This window comes from Vitis vinifera, chromosome 2, assembly GCF_030704535.1.
Source record: "Vitis vinifera cultivar Pinot Noir 40024 chromosome 2, ASM3070453v1".
In the NCBI taxonomy this organism is placed as follows: Eukaryota; Viridiplantae; Streptophyta; class Magnoliopsida; order Vitales; family Vitaceae; genus Vitis; species Vitis vinifera.
In genome coordinates this window covers 9,132,147-9,153,118 of record NC_081806.1, presented here as the reverse complement: position 1 = coordinate 9,153,118, position 20,972 = coordinate 9,132,147, and the positions used below count along the sequence as shown (strand labels likewise).

Here is a 20,972-nt window from a genome sequence, read left to right as displayed (position 1 = left end):
GACACATTTTATTTTTTTTTCCAACAACGTGCACACAACTACAATGTCTCAATACAACAAATACAAGTATCTATATCAACCCTCCAAAATCCAGAAATCATGTAATTCTTCCTTTTATTTATTTATTTTCCTTTCAATCTAACGCCTCCACAAACGATTTATTTATTTATTATATAAATCTAAAATTTATTTTCTTCCTTTGATTTTTTTTTCATTTTAAATTTATTTATTTATTTTTCTATTCCATTGAAATTTTTGAAATTTTCCTATTTTCATCAATAAATCAACCTATACTTGCAAATTTTCAAACATTTTGATCTAAAAGTTAAATAAACAAACCCTAACCTAGATTTGGATTTTCCAAAAAATATCTAATGTGTTTGAAATTAACTAATGAATTTAAAATATTAATCTAAGGGTTATAATCTTACTTATAGAGATCTGTTCTTCAAACCCTAAAATATGACTCCAATCTTACGTTCTCATAAACTCTTTACGAACAAGAACGCGATTTAGAAAAGAACAGAAAGAACAAAATTCTAATTTATACCTAGGGTATTATTCCTAAAATTACCTTTTCACCCTTCTTCCATTTTATTAAAATAATTAATTAATTATTATTAATATTTTCCTAAATTGCCCCTAAAAAAAAAACTTGGGCGTTACACTAGAAATGCTGGAAGCAACAACCAAAAGTTGTATATGAGACAACGAAAATGTCTACTTTTATTGAATGATCAATGCAACATTTATACACAAGTTTGCAACAAAAAAACAATAGAAAAGCAGCAAAAATAGCTGGAACTAACAGCTATTTCCTATAAAATAACAATAGCAGCATAACAGCTCCATGAAACTCTATCAGCTTCATTGACTAAGTTGTTTATGGTTGCAGCCTCAATTTCAGCATCTCTTTACACCTCAGCAGCCTTCTTAACAGATTCCTAAGCTTCCTCAATTCAAAAATAACTTTCACACGTCTTCCAGCATGTTTGTAGCTACTAAGGCATTTTGCTCAACAATATTTGTCATAAATCATTCAAATTAAGGGCACCAAAGAATTTTGTTGTCTTGGTCTAGTTTGATCAACACATCCTCAATAAATATCCAGCCCTCAAATTTGCTTCTGGTAGGCACTCATGAACTTCGCTACAAATTCTGCCAATCAAGTACTTTAAGAAATGTTAAGAGACTATTAAGAAAGAACATGCAAAGACACTCTTATGAACCACATTTGATTGAAAATGAGATACTATATACTTGTGTTTGTATGTGTGTGTGTGTGTTTGAGTGAATGACTGAGACAGAGAGAGAGAGAGAGAGAGCATGTGTGTCAATATATGTATATGGACATGAGTGTACTTCATGCTCGCCTTTAAATAGGCACGCTTCAAGTATTGATTTATCACAAGAAGAAGATCTAAGTACCTTCAATCCTTCCTCCTGATATGGCATTTCCATTGCTCAAGTTCTGGCCATCATAGTAACCTGCATCCTGATTTTGAATGCAACAGCCTCGTCTAAGTGTTAGATTATACTGGACTTCATGCATAGTTAAAATTCAAAAGTGGACTACAACATAATGAGCTCCATAGACCCATTACTCCCTGTACCTTACACAAATCACTGATTGTCGATGGCAGTTTATCATCCAAAAGCTTCTTCAATTCTCCAACCAAATTCTGCAGAACAGCAAGCATGCTTACTAATGATTGCAGAATAATTTAACCAAAAAGACAGCTGAATTTGGGGTGGAAAGCCTTTACCTTGAAAATGATCTCAGACGGGACATTGTGAGCTATCAAGTTTTTAATCTTTTCTTTAATATTGTACCATCTGTGTAAAGAAATCATAAATGGAGTGTGAACTTGGTGAAGTAATTATGGGATTAAGCAACTCTCATGAATGCAGAGCATGAATTTGGTCTAAGCCAACAACTCAATGAAATAATCTAAACTTAAGGATATAGTATACTGTCTTAATTCAGCGAGAGCGCAAATATTTTAAATACATTGCAGAAAATATATCAATATGATGAGTATCAATAAACTTATGTTCACAATTAAGGTCCCACAATTTGGTTTTAAATCTGGAACTTAGTTGGAAATTGCTGCTTTTCTTGAAGGTTACGTAACTCTTTAGGGCAACAGCTAGCTACTTGGTTTTAAATCAGTGTGGAACACTCAAAACTTTTTATGTATTTGAACAATGCTTCTCTCAATACTTTGTTCTACAAAGCAAATTGAAATGATTTTTAGTATCATTAATCAGCATTGACTATGAGAATTGGATGTTGAAGGATGTTCAAAAGTCTTGTGGTGCTAGCTTCAATGATTAAGTGATATCAAATGATCAGAAACTGCATACTGTTTTGCACTTTGCTCCGCAATGACTTTTTTAGCAATCTCTGCAAATTCTTCTTCCCAGCCAGTTATAGGCTCCTGATCTTCCTTGAAGGGGTAACTGCAAGTATAGCAATGACCAATTGAAATGCATAATCTAACATTTTCCTTGTCTTAATATTAAATTTAGGGAAAGGAACTGTATACCTTGTTGCGTTTACAGCTTGAGAAGCCAGAATAGAGTGACTAAAAAGGATTTCAATAGAAAGAACTTTTAAAAATGAAGAAACCGATATTTAAATTCGTATTTGCCACTTGATTTTCTTACTTCAGTTTCCAAGTGGCCTCAAAGGAGCGTATAGCTTGTCGAACGCTATGCTTGGCCTTCTCTGCCATATTCTCAGCCAATCTGGGAGGCAACTCTATTGCTTCATGTTTAGCAATGAACTCCAACACTTCAACTATCTGAAGAATAGAAAAAGGCATCACATCAGAACCTAGTGCACTGAATCAGTCGACCCTCAACAATGAGCAATGGCAACTAATGACCTCCTCCTTGGATGGTGTTGGAATTTGAATAACAGTGCAAAGGGACTTGAGATGTTGAAGCATTGAAGTCCCAGAATAGCAGAAGTAGACCTTGAAATGGCCTCTATAAGTCTGTAGATGGTCTCTGATAAGGAGTTGATCACCCTCAGACAGTTTCTCAGCCCCACAGAGAATAATTGCTGCAAAGTGTAACAAGAAAAATTAAAACATTTTAAATTAAATTTCCATGACCTCTTAAATTACCATGTGATGAAGGATTAAAGAATAAGACATGTATACCTCGATTGCTACTTGTGTTGTCACACTGCGACTGCTTTTGGTTCAATGCGATTGCAGATGACTCCTTAATCAGTTCCATGACAACATGTGCTGCATCGAGTTCTTGTAATTCTGATAGATTGACCTCTATGTGGTGTGCCGATATTTTCACATTTATTTGGATGCTGGAACTTGGACCTTCCTGTTATACATTCTAGCTATGAATATGTATAACCTTTATATATGTACTTAGAAAATGATGAGTCTCAAAGTGAACCAATACCAACAACAAAATTCGGGTAAGAAGTTTTGTGGAAAAATGACATTATAAACTAGTGAAGGACCAGCAACACCTTTGGAAAGAAGTTGAAAATGGGATATTATTGTATATGGAAGTTGAGACTGTATTCTTGGGTTTAAGTACAAAGACGGCAGTTAAAATTGGGCATTTAGAAATTTCAAGAGGATATAAGGAGTCTATTCTCTACAAGTTGCTTCCAGTTAACTAGTTAACCAATTGGTTCATTGGTACTTAACCTCCAAGTTGAAATCCTTGAGTGCCTCCGTTGTCTGAAAAACGTAATTAAGTGACCATTATTAAATCCAGAAAACAAAGAAAAACAATACCACTAGCATTCCAACTGGAATTTGCAGCTTACTTCTAGTCTGTGAGTTCCAAACACTTCTCCAAGCAATGCCCTGGCCATGGTTCTCTTTCCTACTCCTGGAGCTCCTTCAAATATGAAGTGATCAGATTGTCCGCTTCTCACCTGAGGATTCACCAAAAACCTAAATAAGCAGTTAAAAAAGCCAGTTTTCCCTACCTGTTTGTCTAAGGATATTTTATAATTTCCCAGGATCCAGACTAGACTGTAGTGGGAAGAAAATTGCAGGGAAAAGGACCAGTTGTGCCAAGTACTAATCATGAAGTTGAGGTTCCCAGTGTGTTCTTGAAGGTCAATGTATCCTTTTTCTTTTTGAGCCTGGTTGATTTAAAGCAATTATTAATTCCCTTTTCCAATTTTACTGTTTAGTTGGTTTGCAGCCATAAAACATCAGAGCACTGTCTAGATTTAAGTTCTTGATCCATTGAGAGCGCTCTGTATGTACCAATATGAAGTTACCTAGAGAAATTATCTATATTTTGTAGTATGGAAATTAAGTAATGTTTGTCTTACCAAACAACGAAGCATGTGGGCTTTGTCCCGATGGCAGATAAAGTCGGTCAGAGTCCTTGGTTGATATCTATCCGCCCATTTGAATTTTTGCCCCACTTTTTCCTTAAAAATCATCATAGTTGGTATCTGTTCAACTACAGCTGGTGCTTTCTCTTTCAGTGACTTCTCGTTTGGGGACGTATCATCTTTCATCAAATCGACATCCAGCTTCTTCTTCTTCTCATTTGTTAATGATGGTTCTGCTGATTCTCTCCTTCGTAAGGGCTTCTGACCAATTGAGGAAGGAAATAAACTTTCTCTACTGTGGAAGCAAGAATGGCCCCATATTCTAAGGAAGAGACTAGTTGCCCCAGAAGTTGCAGTTGTAGCTGTGTAATGGCTATCCCTTCCGGGACTACTACACCCTGTGGATTTGCGTCTAAGATTAATCACAGACTCCAACTCCAATATTCCACGGTAGTATGAATCAGAACGCTCATCGTAGTATGTAGCCTCTGCTTTTTGAGTCAACTGATGTATGCTTTCTTGAGTGCTAATATCATAGCTCTTACGGTTTCTGAATGGCCCTACAGTCTTCCCCCAACATGTAGAAGGTGTGGCGTTTGATGGCGAGTGGCAGTGATTGTTTCCTCCATATTGAGACTCAGAATTCCATGGCGAGGCCGGATAAGGATCAAGTTTGGGCATTGCATTCAGACTGCTGTTGCTTGCTGATGCTTGAGTGGAAAAAATGAGAACAGATTCATTAGATGATTTCGATGTTTATAAATAGGATCAGTCCTAACAATTTGTGCTGACCAAACTATGAATAAGCTTTTGTTATTTAGGAAGCTTTGCTTGGTTATCTCCTCTGTTGAGAATTAAGACTGGTGAAGTATTCGAGGACTGGTTAGAGAATGGGGATGTGCAATGGCTTTAAGGATAGATCATCCCAAGAAACACCCGACTATAACTAGGTGAGATGATCAATGGTAACCTTAAACCAGGCACTTAGTTGGGTTGCTTCCATGTGATTCAAATGGATTATTGTCGTGAATAATCTTGGAGTCAACAATATGTTTGGCAGCATTGTTGCCAAGAGATTAACGCTTTTGAACTATTCTATCATTGGGTTTCAATCAAACACCATATTCTTTGTTAAGACATACTGTTTGTATCCCAGAAGCCAAATAGCATATTAATCACTTCAACATGACAAGGTACAATATGTGAACTATTATTAGAATTTGAGTAGACAATAGTAGAAGATTTTATGGAGATAGCGAATCAAGATTCATGCAATTGACACAAGAAACTGCTGTAGGATATGATACAGACTCTGCTCAATAAGGATATAGCATGTCTGTTGCCAACAAATTAATTAAAAAAATCCTTCCTATGACAGTAATACGTTCAGCTAAAATTTGACATGATAATGGAATCTTGAGATGCTGAATCAATACTAATACCTCTCACAATCAAATGACATGGTTAGTAGAAATATCGGTTTTGGGATCCTGGGATGATCCTTAATTCAGTACCACCAATTTGGATTCAATGTCACAAAGTTTAATAGTTGTATCTATTTGCCAGAAGTATTGACAACCTGATTTGAACATCCTGCAACAAACTAAGCACAAACTGGTAGTCAACCGCAATATGCATGCTTAGGGCAGGAATCAAAAAATGGATTGTTTGCCATGTGACTGATGCACAGGCATGTCATCACCATGAAAGAAGCATGGTGTAGAGGCAGATTTCGACATTCAAAAGAGACCCAGAATGTTCAAAGTCCACGTATCCCTAGCAAGGCCAACCCTCATCATTAGGCATTAATTCATCACGAGGATGATGAGAGACCACTCTCAGTACGTATTACAGGAAAAATGAGAATAGGCAACAACAAAATAAGAACATACGGTTTTATATTGAAAATCCTAGATGGAAAAAACCATGGGTAAAAGAAAAGAAAAATCCGTCAAAAATTGTTATAAAAATAGGGAAAATCAAGCGATTATTGCATAAGCATAAACATTATAACCCTAAAAATTCTCATAATTTTTCTTCACCACATATATCACACCATGAATTTTTCGGGTCAAACCAAATAGAATTTAGGTCACCAAAATCTAACACTCAAAATGGAGAGAGCAACACGTACTCCTACCATTCTTAAACAAAAAAACCCATCATTAATAATTAAATATATGGCCAAAAATATTAATTTATAACATAGGTAAAACAGACGATCATTAATATATAACATTATAATTCCATTGTTAAGGATGACACCAAATATGACACAATTCTCTTCCTATAAAACTATAAGCAGAATTGTTCATCCCTGTGTAAATGAATACACACACTTCTATCGGTTAGTTTTCTAATAACAAACCATGGTTGACTTGATCCTCAGAGGATGGTCAACCTAACTAGCCCACTCCTTATCCTAACCATGCATCTTCTTTTCAGGTCTCCATATGGGATCAATTTTGGATAGCTTTGAGCCAAAAGGATGAAACAAAGCCACTTATGGGATGAAAGAAAAGCCGCTTGTCAACCATGAAAACAAGAGGAAATGCTACTATGCATGGAAGAGCTCAACAAAAGAAACGATGATCTCATCCAAAAAAATGCACAACCACTACAACAATTCCGAGTTTTTGCCATAAATTAATTTATGATTAAAAATGAGTATTTTGTAATAAAAGATTTTTTACCACATAATTATTTGTAATGAGTTTGTTATTATAAGTCCATGGGCAATTATTTTAACCATAAAATTTATATTTTATAACAAAATAAATAATTTTTCTATAAAATAAAATTTATGACAATATATCACTTTTCACAGCAGAATAAATTTGCAACAACATATCATTTTTTACCACAAAATAAATTTGTGACAACATGTCACTTTTTACTACAAAATAAAATTTGTGGCCACATTATTTTTTCATAAAAACAATCATGGTAAAAAATCACATATTTACCATGAGAAAAGAGATGTCCTGCGTCTCTTCTGATACTGCTTTGTGTTAATAAGACCAAGGCAATCTGGGGGAAAAGTGAATAGTGTTTAAGCCAAATGAGAAAAGAGATATCTATTACACTCGGATTGAGTATGCAAGGTGAGATGATGCTCATTTCTATATAAACTATATTTTTATAGATTTTTGAAGGAGTTAAAACTAGAAGTGACCATACAACTACAAAAAAGACGTTCACATGGTTTGTGAAAAAGCTTCTTGGCCTTCTGCAGCTGGTGTATCGGAATCAGGCTCCAGTTTTCTCAAGATTAGCTTTTGCTGGGGAAGTTGGCCTTTGGAAAATGTCGTGACCTCTGTGTCAATCAACACTGTATCCTCATCCTTAAATTCTTCTCTCAAGATGCCGTTGGCAAGTTCATTTTCAACATTTTGCTGGATCACCTGCTCTTGACAGGCCTAGCACCATAATTGGGGTCATACCCAAGACTTCATAGGAGCTGAATCTCTGTTTTGGTCACCTGGGGTTTCATCTTCTGGTCTGCTATTCTCAATTGTACCCGTTCCAACTAGAAAACACATGCAAATTATAAACAGTGCTGAGTTTGCATCTAAAGGAGAATAATACTACTAAGCAGCAAATTCCACGGAAAGAAAAATAGAAAGTATGATCAAATTGAAAGCATTGAAGCTAATTATACTGGAGTCTTCAGGAAGAGAAAGATGAAGGTTATCTTCTACATCTACCCAAAGAATTGATCAATGTTATGCAGACATTTTTGGAAGGTTGTAAAAGATCCAGTCTTTCAACACACAATAAAATATACCCTAGTCATTCACACAAAACATCTACTGTTCACAGGCCAACCATCTTCTGAGCAAGAAAACATGAAACCAATCCAAGGTTGGGTTGTCCAGTCAGAACCCAAGCTGCACCTTTAAGAACTCTACCAGTGTGGGGACTTAATTTGGCATGGGAAAATATGAAGTTTCTACATCATTAAGGTCATTGTGATATACCACTAATTAGGATAAATCTTGATCCCCATTCCATCAGAAAAACAATTTTAAACGCAAAAAAAAAAAAAAAAAAAAAGGGTATATTCACGAAAATTTCATTTTTAAGCAATCAAACAACAGTGTTGAGCAACTTACCTGTAACTTGACAATATTGCTTATCTGATCACAGTCCAGAGGCTGGAAAACTATCGGTTCATGAACTCAGGATGGAAAATTGATCTTGCAGAATCCATTACCCTCTGCTTAATACATGATCTCTACTCTATCTATTAATGATAGAAAAACAAAAATGTTATTGAATTGCAGAAAATGGACAAGATGCTGTCTAAAACTAGAGCATGGTTCTACCAAAAAAAAAAATTCCTCTTGAAGAGAAGGCAACAGCCTCTAGATTCCAGTAAAATTAGGGACAGGATGATGTCACTGTAAGACATGAAGTCCAGAACCTTCAATTTAGTTTAATCTATTATCAGCAGTTAAATATGTACCCTACAGCTCAACCTAACCCACAATTTGTTTTGGGAATTGCAGCCTGAATCTGTCACAATTCTGAACCCAGCTGAGGTGAGACACAGCATATTACCCAAAATTTTCCCCTTCTTGCCCCTAATGAGTATGACAAAGAAAAAGAAAGAACAAAAACAAAAACAAAGAGAAGATTTAAAATTTTCCTCTTTTGAGGAGAAAACATGGTTACGAAGAGAAAATGTTGTGTTAAGAGAAATAGATTATATGCTCACTCTTAAGTTGTCTTGTAAGTCATATCAGGTATTTCCTGTGGAAACTCGTAAAAGGGTTCACATTAACACCATTAGTATTTTCATCCACCTTCTTTGTTTTAGACTTTTACTTCACTACTTTCTCTCCAAGACTCACAAGCTTTAGAGGAAACAGATTTTTGTCCTACAAGAGAATTTCAACGATTTCCTCTTATTGGCTATGTTTCTTACCTGAAAGCAGTCTACATTATCGTTCTCCAGTTGTAAGAATCGAGAAACATAATAACAAACAGCAGTTCGGCACCTTACAATTATGCTTATTCAGATAAAGCAATAAGATATTTAACAACCATACCATGGTCAGTTGCAATAGCATTGTATGATGACAGAAGAAAGAGTGACTACGAACTTAAGGACAAGGATCAAATCCTTCAATTTACTAAATCAAAAAACTCTGAACGGAAAAATACTTGTATTTGAGATTTAACCAAAATGAAGAATCCTTATACAAGTACCTTCCACAATAACTCTGGCATATACAATGCAGGTTGAGCAATTGCAAGCTCAAAAATAGCTCTAGCTCGCTCTATTTCAAACAAAGACTTCTCCAATTCATCATACTTGCTATTGCTTGAATATTGGTTTATCCTTCATTTTTGTAATGTTCCATTTCCCAAACTATCAGCAAAAGTATATGTAAATATCAAAGATCACTTCAATACAATTATCTAATACCGTAACATTAATCACAATTATTTAGAGATTCAAAAATCTGAGCATTTCTCACTTTTTCCTTGTTCGCATCATTGAACTCCCAAGGAATGCTAGGGTTGTTATCCAGAGAATCTAGATGCTGAAAATACCAATTTCACCAAAAACACTTATTAATAAACACCAGAAATAATAATCGAAAATCAAATGCGATCAATAGAATCAATGTATCGAACTCACGTAGTTTAGGGCAGTGGAGAAGGATCGAGAAGTCTGGCGGAGAACACAAAAAGCAGAAAAGAAAAACCAAGGTCAATTAAGAAAATCAGAAGGTGACTTGACAGAGAGAAAATGAGAGTAGCTAAGAAGAAAACCTGAGGATTTTGACGGAAAATCTGGCGAGCCTCGGTGGCGAGACGAGCGAGCATCTTTGGAGAACTCAGAAGAGATTTAGGCGAAGAGAGGGAACTAGCGTGCGTGAGGACTGAGGAGCGTGGCGAGATTTAATGTTAGTTTTTGGGCTTCTTGACAAGTTCACCCAGCTTCCTACCTGGGCTTGGCCTTTTGATCTCTAGCTTCAACAAGTTAGGAACAATGTTCCCTTCCCAGCACTACTACATACATTATTCCAGGTCAGAAAAACCGCCAAAAACCAATACGGAACCCAAGAATTAAAATATCTCCTTGGATCATAGAAATTTCCGTTGTCGATAGGCCCAACATGATATATGGAAGAGATGTTTGATCAAGCAGAATCGACAGCTTTTCATGATTCTCTCACAATTTTCCTGATTTTTCTATTACTTTGTTGGCATTAGATCACACCATGTCCCTACTTTATCGGCATTTTATGCCATGTCATGCCTCCATGTAAGCAAAAGATAGTTGGCTTTAAAAAGGTCTTGTATGTAGTAGGGCCAGCTCAAACCCGAGCATGTTGTTTAAAAGTGGTGGCCAAGGACCACCTAGGCATTGTTGTCCTTAGTCATACATTTGCCCATAATATATTGTATGTCATTATGTCTCTTAAGCTTTTTTAATGTGTATTCAAAAAATGAAATACTAAAATGATAGTTCATTAAATAAAGAAGTCCGATAAGAAATATAGACACTGTTATACAAAAAATTAAGTAGGTAGATATGATACTTGAAGACATTTAAAAAAACAAAAATTAAAAAGTAAAAAAATTCTAATTCCTAAAATTTTAAAATATTGAAAAGGGTTTTTAAGAATACATGGTAAATTTTTACTAAAAGTTTTTATATTTTGTATAGAATTTTTTATTTTAAAAAATAAAAATGGAAAGTATATCCAAATATAACCTTAGTTATATTATTTTCAAATTCTATTTAACCGATAGTAGAAATAAAAACTATAATAATTTTCTTAATAAGTATTGTATATTTGTAAATAAAATAAAAAAATATTTCTAAATAAAAATATCATATTTATATCATCATTTCTTTTATATCCTTAAATATATCCAAACTAAATAAATCATCATTTTAGTATTAAATATGTTTTCAAGTTCTGCATATTGTTCTTGGAGATTACAAATTACAACTTCAAAAAATGTATTATTACTTTTCTTTTTTTTGAGTTTTTTAAGCATTTATATGATTTTTTTTTTTTATCAATTTTCATTTGTTAGGATAATGAGTTTACGTTGTATGTTGGCAAATTTGTTTTATTTTATTTTATGGCTTATGAATCTTTTTAGATAGTGACTTTTTCTCTATTGGAGTGGACTTTTCTGCCTACAAGGCTCTAGACACAAGAAAAGAGTGAACTTTTCTCTCTTATAGGAAAACTAGAGTCCACTTTCTAAAGTCTCTTTAGCATAAAATAATAAAAGGGGGTATAGGAAACCCTAACCCTAAGGGGTATGTATAGGGCTTCTAGTGAGTTTAAGTGACTTAAGCCCAATTAGATTTGAGTCACCTAATTCAATCCACCTGGGTCATAATTAATTAATTAGCCTTATGGGTGAGATCTATGAGTGAAACCTTAATGCGGTAATATATCCTTATAAATCGAGTCATTGTTGATAGAGGTTGATGACAACAAGTATTCTCAATAAAGGTATTATGATATCTCATGAGATTGAAACAGTGTATCCCCTTGGGTGATCCAAAGAACATATGATCAAGAAGACTATGGTCATAGCAATTCCTTCATTAGAATTTGACATATGTTTCTTAGAGTTAGAGTATGTTATTTGATCACATAATAGGTAAATCCGTAACTCAAGAATTAGAGATGGAATTTTGATAAGTTGATAGTACTAACTTGTTAAATTATGAACATCAGTTTATGGGGGGTCTAAAGTGCACAAACCTAAGCTTTAGCTCATTGTAATTTCATAGGATATTGGAGGGTAGTTTATTCTTTTTAGTGAAATTTTGAATCAACTTCAAAATTAGATTATAAGGGAGTTAGTATTTTTCTATGGGTTTGGATGGTCCCCACTCGAGCTCCTAGTTCATAGTGGCATGTGTTGTTTTGAGGGATCTAGGTTTTAAGTTCATAAGTGTGCATAAGGGTGTTTTAGTAAAAGCGCAAGGTTGCATTAAATCTTATAAATTGTCTCTTTGAACTAGACTAATTAATTAATTAGAGCCTAATAAGGTTAATTAATCGGAGCCTAATAGGATTAATTAATTGATTATGACCTAGGTGGGTTAAAGTAGATGACCTAAGCCCACATGGAGCCCTGTAAATATCCCCTTGAGGGTTGGGGTTCTAGACTTTTTGTTTATCATATTCTAGAGAGTCTCTAGAAAAAGAAACCCTAGTTATCCTTAGAAAGAAAAACCCATACTTTTTCCTACCTAAATCTACGTGAGGTGTGATCAGATGGAAAAACATTAAGTAAACAAGTTCCATGGAGTTTCTACGGTTTTAGAATCTTCTTCGACGTCTTCATCAACTTGGAAACGATTTAGGAACATCCAAATCAAAGGTATAAATGTTCGCTATATTCTCTTAATTTGCTTCTTGTATTGGGTTTTGATACCATTTTTTTTGCTACATTAGATATATAGAAGCCTAGGGTAGATAACATGGATCCTATATGATCTAAGGCCAAGGAACGGAGTAATCCGAAGTTCCCTATAGTTTGTTGCTAATCTTGTATTTATATACATATATACATATATATATATATATATATATATATATAGTATTTTTAGTGTAATTTTAGTTATGCTTGTCATGTCAGTATTTAGAATGACAAAAAAGTATAAAGTATAAATAAAGCTTAACATGTATTGGGATCCATTTAGTGGTAATAATAGATGAGAATTAGAAGATAATGGCTTGAAACATTGAATGAATGAGGTGAATAGAAAGCTTCAAATAAGTAAAAAAAAACAGGTTGAAAAATCTATAAAGGAAAATGATCATTCATTTTTGTGAAACCAAAGTTTTGTTAATCTCGGTTTTGATGATAAAAAAACAAGGTTTAAAACTAATGATTATATTTCAAATATGATTAGGCAAGACAATTTCCAAAGTGGTAATCATAAAGACAAATCAAGCTAAAGAGAAATCATGAAGAAGAAGAAGACCTCAAAGAGAAATGTTTTTCAAGACCCAAGCTTCATAAGATTTTTTTGTAAGGTTGTTGGTGCACTAAAATTTTTATGCATTACATTATTTACTTATGTACCAAAATCATCCAATAGTTTTTTTTCATTTTAAATCATTTTAAATTGATAATTTCATGCTTTCAACTAAAACCGTGTATCAAATGTTTTTCAAACTTGTTTAAAAGGTTTTAAGTTGAAAAAGTTGGTTGGTGAACCAAAAACAGCTCAATCGGTTGAACCGATCGACCCCTAGCTCAACCGATCGAGGGATGCAAAAAAAAACATTTTCTTTCTTCCAAAACGGTTGTTCAATTGGTCAAGGTTGAACCTCAACCGGTTGACCCCCCACCTCAACCGATTGAGGTCCAGTTAAAGGGCGATCAAGGTCCAACGGTCACATGTCAAGCATTAAATGCTAACAACTAGTCAATTGGTCAACCCGCAGCTCAACCGGTCGAACCCCTAATGACTAGTTTGGTCTTTTTCTTCTATAAAATGGCTCCAATCTTCATTATTTCAAGAGTTTAAACTTTATAAACCTTTCTTGAATATATTTGAGCCTTGTGAGAGTATTTTTTTAGTGCACCATTGTTCTAAAACTTGCATATCATTAGTATATCATTCTATCCTAGTTTTCTTGTATCATTTGAGCCTTAAAGTTTTGTACTAAGATATTGTGACATCCTTTATTATCTTCATTTGTAAATCTTTGAGAAAAAGAATCTAAGTGTGAGATATCACTTAGGGATTCTCAAGTGTGGGGTATCACTTGAGGAGTTATTAAAGAGTGAGGTATCTCTTGAGGTTTGTAAAGGGTGCTTGGAGCCAAAAGTCCAAGAGGATAGATTGGAACCATAATATAATTGTATTGCTTAAAGACTTGGTTTGGAAGTCTAAATTAGTGGAACCTCAAGTTTGGGATGGAAGCTAGAGGAGAGTGGATGTAGGTTAGGTTGCGTCAAACCACTATAAAAATATTGTGTTTGCATTCTCTCTTTCTTACTCTTTTACTTTATATGCAATTGTTTTTATATTGGTTTATTATATATTTGCATATAATTATCTCTTGCATTCATACAATTTCAATTTGCAAAAAGAGATCATTACCCTCTTCACCCCATTCTAGTGATTACCTTAGATTGAATTAGCCTACTTTTTCAAACAATTTTTCATGAAACAATCAATCATTGTGTGATTTAAGGTAGTCTAAGGAAGGGAAAGTCATTGACCATTAACAAAACAATTAATCATTATGTTAGAACAATTTATCATGAATTAGGTCTATTACTTTGTTGGAAATGAGTGATATGCATAATGATAAATTGTCTTTGTTGAATGATTAATTGTGATTAAGTATGCTACTTAACTAATTGATTGCAGGGATGGTAACTTCACGAGATATTCGGGTCATTTGGCCCATCCCAACCCTATTGCGACGTGAATGAAAATATTACAATCGAGGATGGAGTGGGTTTGGGGATATTTTCAAAAACTCGAATCAGGTTTGGGCGGGTATGGGTTTTATACTAACTCGTCCCGCCCTACCCCACCCCACCCCAAATGTGAAAAAAAAAAAAAACTCTATTCAAATATATTCTTAAACATTTATTTTAGAATTAGATTGAACGTGTTGAACAATTGAAACCCATTTCTCATATTCAAATGCAGAGGGCAAACAACCCCTCCCTCCACTTCCTACCTCATTCCTTCTTCTTTTCACACATTAATTCTAACTTCTTCTTTTTTCTAGTCTCAACCACTAACCCCTTGGATATGATCCCACTTCTTCAACTATTTCTTTTTCCTTCCATTTATCAACTAAAACCCATTCTTTTTGTTTCAATCTCAGCCATTGAAACTCCTTCGCAACCACATCAAATCAGTCTTAGACCTCATCATTCTCATCCACGACCCCAATCTTATATGTCATTAGCTTATTTAAGATATTACATCTCCCTACCTCAAACACGTGTAGCAAACTTGATCATCTAGAGCATTCCCACAACACCATTGTGATTTTCTTCATTAGATTTTAAAATTGTAGAATAAATAAAAGTCTTTAACCAAAGGCACAATTTGGGATGAATGCAAAAGCCTTGAAATTAAAGAAGTTGAAGCATAGGATTTGACAAGGTCTTGATGTGAGGATTTATCTTGAGACAAGTCCAAATCCATGATACATTTAGAATTTGGGTTTGCATTAACAACATTTTGGATTTGCATTAACAAGGCAGGGATAGGATTACAAGTTTTTTGTTAAATCGGGATGGGAGAAAATTATTTGATTGGGACGAGAATAGGATAAGGGTGCCCCGTCCCAAACTTGCTCTATTGCCAACCCTAATTGATTGGAAGGATGATCTTATAAAAAATGATCAATAATTCTACCAAAATGATTAATTATAATTGAGAGTACGTTGCCTTGTTGAAGGATTGAAGGTTTGATATTAACAACGAAACAATCAGTGTTCCTAGAATAGTGATCAATCATTTTTGCTTGTTAGTAAAACAATCGATTGTCTTACAAGAATGATTAATCATGATAGGGGTCGAGTTGATTTTATAGAAAAGTTGAAGCAACGATATTGAAGATAATGATCATTTGTTCTAATGAAAGATCAATAGTTTATTCCCAAAAGCTAAACAATTAATCATTGTACATAAGAGTTGAATGATCAATCATTATTGAGGAAGAAGATTAAAACCCTTTTTTCTATTTTTGCTTAATCATTCTAACTAATCATGTAGATGATTGATCCGCGTAGAAGCACTTGCAAAGTTGTCTTAGATGTGCCTATTCATGTGGACGGTGAACTATTTTCTTAAGATTTTGGTGATCAAAATTCATTCCTAAGGCTTTATGTGAAGATTAACACTTGATTCTAATTGTTTCGGGAATGACTTTTGCGAATTCTAGTTGATGTGATTCTATAGATTGATAAAGGATAGTTGATTGAAATTTGGGGAACAAGGAAAAATTTATTTTAATTGAATTGTGGATTGCTCATGACTATCGAAAAAGAGTTGAAATCAAGGTTTAAAATATCAATAAATATGAATATATCGGTACTTGGATTTTAGGGATATCTAAAATAACGATAAATATTTTAATAAAAATATCAATGAAATATAAATTATTAAAAATGTTTTAAAAAGCTTCAATAAGTAAGAATACACATATTAAAGTTATTTTGTATGTGTAATTTACTATGATCAAAGATAATGCTTATCATTTTTTTTTAAATTAACTTAAATTCTTTCAAGTTATTTTATATTTATTTATTTTAAAAATTAAAAACTACTTTTATTAAAATATATTTTATTACATTTTAAATAAAAAAATTAAATCCATTTACATAAAATATTTTATTTGAGATTTAATTTCTAAAATTTTGTTACAAATTTGTGGTGACAATTTCTTTTGTTATTAAAATTAATTTATTTAAATAATTAAAATTATTAAAAATTATATTAATAATTTATTTTATCAAATTAATTTTAATTTATAAAATATTAGAATTTCATTAATTTTTTTTTATATTTTAGTAATTTTTAATAAATTTATATTTTTAATATTTTAAAATAAAAACATTTAAAATTAATTAAAATTAGAAGGATAAATATAAAAAAATTAAAGTGAAGTGATAGAAAATTTTTAAAATAAGATAATATAAAATAAAAGGGTGTAATAATTAAAATAAAAGATAAATAAGAAAAAATAATTAAAAAAATAGATAGTTTTTTTTTCTTAAAAAAGGGTTTTTTGAAAAAAAAAATCACCTAAAAAATAGATGATTTTTTTTTTAATTTAAATCTTCGCATGCCATCGATTTTTAGGACGAATTTTCTCCCACTGACGAATTTTTGCCTTTAGATATGTCGTCAAAATTTCCTAATTTTTCAAATTTTTGTTGAAATAACGGAGTAGTAGACCAATTTGAATGGCCTTGTAAAGCCAATATTTTACACATTTTTAAAATTTTCTAAATATGAATGTTGTCAATATCATTTTTTACATTTTTCAATATTTGTAATAAAGAGCAATTTCCATTTCCAATCGTGTTTATCCATTAGCATCAATATTAAAAGGTCAGAATTGGTTAGAGTGTAATACAGAGTGGTGTTTGTTTTTTGACTGAATAGAAAAAGTCAAAATATTTTGTTTTTTCTATTCAGCTAAAAGTAGCTGAATAGAAAAAGTCAAAATATTAGCTGAATAGAAAAAACAAAATATTTTGACTTTTTCTATTCAACCAAAAAACAGACTAAAAGTAGCTGAATAGAAAAAAAAAAATATTTTGATTTTTTCTATTTAGCCAAAAAACAATCACTACCGACATTTATTTATTTCTAGGTTAATGAGTTTTGTTTGCCTTTAAATGAATTTAATAAAATTACCAGTAGTTTTGGAAAGGAAAAATAGAAAATGAATTTATTTATTTATTTAAATTATATATTTAATTTTTATTTTTTCCTCTTGTTTCTTATTAATTAATATTTTATAATTAATGATAGTTGTTTAAGAACTAAAGTAAAATAAAGGGTTATTTGATTAAAAAGGAAGTGATAACTTAATTTTTGAAATGTCTTTTATTTATTTTATTTTATTTTGTTTTGATAAAAAAAAAAACAAAAAAACAGAGGAACGAACAGGCATTTTCGGGAATTTTGGGTGAAAATGGCGTCTGACCCAGACAAAAAATCATTTCTTCCTTCTTCTTCCATCCGCACACCCGTCGCCGGCGACGTCGCCGTCGGCCACTCCGTCCCCCCTTTCTTCAGCTGGCGGCACCCGTTTTCTCCCCTCCCTTCTATCCTTCTTTCCCTATTTCTCTTCTTTCTCTCTCCATCCATTCCACCATACCCATTTTTCCTTTCCTCCAACTCCTGCTGCTACTCACTGCCGGCCAGCGATGTCATGCCGTCGGTGCCGCTCATGGCTCGACTTCTTTCTCTTCGGGGATTAGCCTTTCTTTCCTTTCTCTGAATCCGACTTCTTTTTCTGGTTTCTATTCGGGTCCTTTAGTTGCAGCACACTTTTCTCTTTCCATGAGAATCACAGTCGACTTGAAAATATACCTTGAAATTCGAATCCTTTCCAGTTCATCACCGGTTACATCTCTGTGAACTCTCTCAGTTTGCCTTCTCTTCATCCATGGATCCTCTCGCAAAATCCTTCAATCCAAACAAACATTTAAAAGAGCAGTTACCATTCCCTCTTTCTCTAGATCTCTCTATCCTTTTGTATATTCTTATTATGCTTCCTCACATTTGGTTTGTTTTGGTGTCAGATTTGTGAGCAACTTGACAGGATCGTCCATTCTTGAAATTGTTGCACTTTCGACCGTAGTCCCTGTAAGTTTCTGTGATTGTTTGTAGTTTTTCTAGTTAAATATGTTTTAATTTTTTTTTTTTTAACAACCACATTCTTTGATGTTTTATGTTATCAGAGTCTGATTGTTCTGCGACATTTGATTGCCTTCCATCGCCTATTTGGTAAAGTTTTTTCATCTTTTGAATTGCTATTTGCGGTCTATTCATATATAAATATTTTCTGTTTCTTTTAATTGGAATTGAATGAATACCAGTGGTTGGGGGAGAAAGGACCTTTCCATCTCGTACAAGTTATCAATTTTTTTGGACAACAAACCACATATGATAATAATTAATGAACACAGGAATCAAAGGGACAAGGCAATCAATTATAATACTAGAACTCTGCTTAAAAACCCTTGTAATAACGTGAAAAATGATGGGCACCAGGGAATAAATATATTAAAATTAATAATTAATTGTAAATAGGTCTTTTTAAGTCCAACTTAGTGAATAGCAACAATGAAGATAGAGAGAATACAAAGTGTTTAGAGGAAGTTATTCTCAGAGGTGATTGATTACATGAATGGTGAAATGTCTGGTTCAAGTGGTTGGAGATATATAAATTTTTGTCCCCATTGAGACTTAACCTAGAACCTCCCACAAACCCTCCCCATTCTTTTACCACTTGATCCGGCCGTCAAAGGCTCAAGTGGTTGGAGATATTGCCTCTATTCTCTTGAATTGTGAAGTGCTTAGATAATGCATGTTTAAAGTGGAAAGGTCCAAATCTGAAAAAAGCCCAAAATGATTGAACTATTTACCTCTTGAACCTATTTATAGGGTTTTTCCTTTTATGAGTCAACCATGCTGAACATGCTGTCAAGCGATTTCAACTAGCAAGTAGCACCATATGTACAATTAGTTAGCTCTCTTGGTACAAAAATGTGGTGACAACAACAGATGTTCTGTAAAGTGGTCTCCCCTTCTTTGCAATCCAGTAGAAATGGGTTCACCAGCATTGAGCTGTTCTCATTTCATTGATTGTCTAACCCTATACACCAAATAAGACCTTTGAATAGTTTCTACTTGATGCTGGGGCAAGCCAAGAGTGCACGACTAATTTGTACCAAGCACTTGGTGGTGCTCTTTGAAGTATGCTCCCAATGTGGATAACATGAAGCATTTGGGTGCTACATTGGGCACGTCTAAGGGAAGTGTCAAATATGCTTTGGCACAATATGAATAATGCTTACCTAAACCCCTTTTGGAGGGGCATGGGACAGCCATTGCAGGAACCCTTTTGATGAGAGTTGTGAAGGAGCTAGTAAAGCTAACAAGTGAAAGTGAGGAAGTGACTTGCCATGATCACCTTAGCATGTTTTGGTTTGCTCCTTCATTCACCTTACGGGGTGAATGCTTCCATTTTGAGATGGGTAAGAGAACTTTCCCTAGCATATGCGACAACTAGTGTATACACAGAGGATAGGCATTGACTGAGGAGATAGACATTTGCAACCATATTCTAGCATAGAAAAGGAACTAGGCAAATGCTGTAGGAATCACATGAAGATGGGATGATATTTTGTACCTTATCCATAACTCTTGAATAAGGGAGCTTACAAATGACATTGCTTTTAGGGATCAAACCTTGACCATATATTTTAGAATAGATATGACAGATTTTTGTAGGTCAGTGTGAAACTAGGAATCAATTCAAAGTTACCGTTAAACCAACATTAGTTAAATTGGATTGAAAAGCATTGATAATCTCTATAGAGTAGAAAGAATGGAGGAAAAATGGTCGGTGTTGCTTTTACCATCATTTTCTTCAACCCAACAAAAACCCTAAGTTGGAAAAGCCCTTTCTTGAATGCGTATAGAGGCACACAAGATTATAAGACTACTTTCTTCAAGGAAAGATATGTGCATTTAACCACATAAAAATATAAGGTGGAAGCCCAAACACCTATAAGATGTGGTGTTTGGCCATTCCATATGAGGCAAGATCCCAATGAAAGAAATACGGCCCATATTTCAAAATAAGCGTTCCTAAAATTCTGTAATATTGATTTATTACTATTTAGTGAAAAATTGCTACTTTCTTTAGTCTAGCATGATAAGATGTTGAGTTCTAATGAATGAAATATAAGAAAAGAAAGAGTAAAAAAATGGTTACATCCACCTTCTTAAACTCCAATGCAAACAAGGGATGCATGTCTTTTATGTGTTGGTGGTTGCCTCTTTTTATTATTTTTTATCTGTTATCAACTTCCTCTTCATGTTAATTGCATTTAAAAAGAAAATTTGGAGTTCTAGCCAGTG

General features: G+C 33.5%; 2 protein-coding genes across 6 annotated transcripts in view; one reads left to right on the top strand and one right to left on the bottom strand.

Annotated features, from left to right (window-relative positions):
• Positions 1-701: 701 nt before the first annotated feature.
• Positions 702-10,528, bottom strand: LOC104882319 (replication factor C subunit 3). 5 transcript variants are annotated; one of them, XM_059734367.1, is made up of 17 exons: positions 10,118-10,528; positions 9,984-10,016; positions 9,820-9,885; positions 9,548-9,710; positions 8,449-8,579; positions 5,776-7,862; positions 4,328-5,037; positions 3,809-3,919; positions 3,687-3,719; positions 3,171-3,351; positions 2,892-3,070; positions 2,671-2,807; positions 2,368-2,463; positions 1,767-1,836; positions 1,614-1,682; positions 1,429-1,495; positions 702-1,158 (listed from the first exon to the last, which is right to left on the bottom strand). In XM_059734367.1, the coding sequence occupies exons 7-17, from the start codon at positions 5,012-5,014 to the stop codon at positions 1,115-1,117; spliced, it is 1,674 nt and encodes a 557-aa protein (XP_059590350.1). In that variant the 5' UTR covers positions 5,015-5,037; positions 5,776-7,862; positions 8,449-8,579; positions 9,548-9,710; positions 9,820-9,885; positions 9,984-10,016; positions 10,118-10,528; the 3' UTR covers positions 702-1,114. The 5 variants fall into 5 exon arrangements, with proteins under 5 accessions (XP_059590350.1, XP_059590342.1, XP_059590347.1 ...); XM_059734359.1 differs by having other exon boundaries at positions 4,328-7,814; XM_059734364.1 differs by lacking the exon at positions 8,449-8,579 and having other exon boundaries at positions 4,328-7,862.
• Positions 10,529-17,984: 7,456 nt separating this feature from the next.
• Positions 17,985-20,972, top strand: part of LOC100253932 (uncharacterized protein At4g17910) — a 50,498-nt gene continuing 47,510 nt past the window's right edge. Inside the window, exons 1-3 of the mRNA XM_010665123.3 lie at positions 17,985-18,539; positions 18,626-18,689; positions 18,785-18,830. Of these exons, the coding sequence (XP_010663425.1) occupies positions 18,490-18,539; positions 18,626-18,689; positions 18,785-18,830 (160 nt within the window). The 5' untranslated portion in view covers positions 17,985-18,489. The remainder of the gene's footprint in view (positions 18,540-18,625; positions 18,690-18,784; positions 18,831-20,972) is intronic.

Excerpts from the sequence above, each read along its gene's own strand:
- LOC104882319 (XM_059734367.1), bottom strand. The coding sequence starts at position 5,014 with ATGCCCAAACTTGATCCTTATCCGGCCTCGCCATGGAATTCTGAGTCT. Across the intron at positions 3,720-3,808 it reads TTGGAACTCACAGACTAGAA|ACAACGGAGGCACTCAAGGA; the intron begins GTAAGCTGCAAA and ends TACGTTTTTCAG. Across the intron at positions 2,464-2,670 it reads GAGGCCACTTGGAAACTGAA|TTACCCCTTCAAGGAAGATC; the intron begins GTAAGAAAATCA and ends CTATACTTGCAG.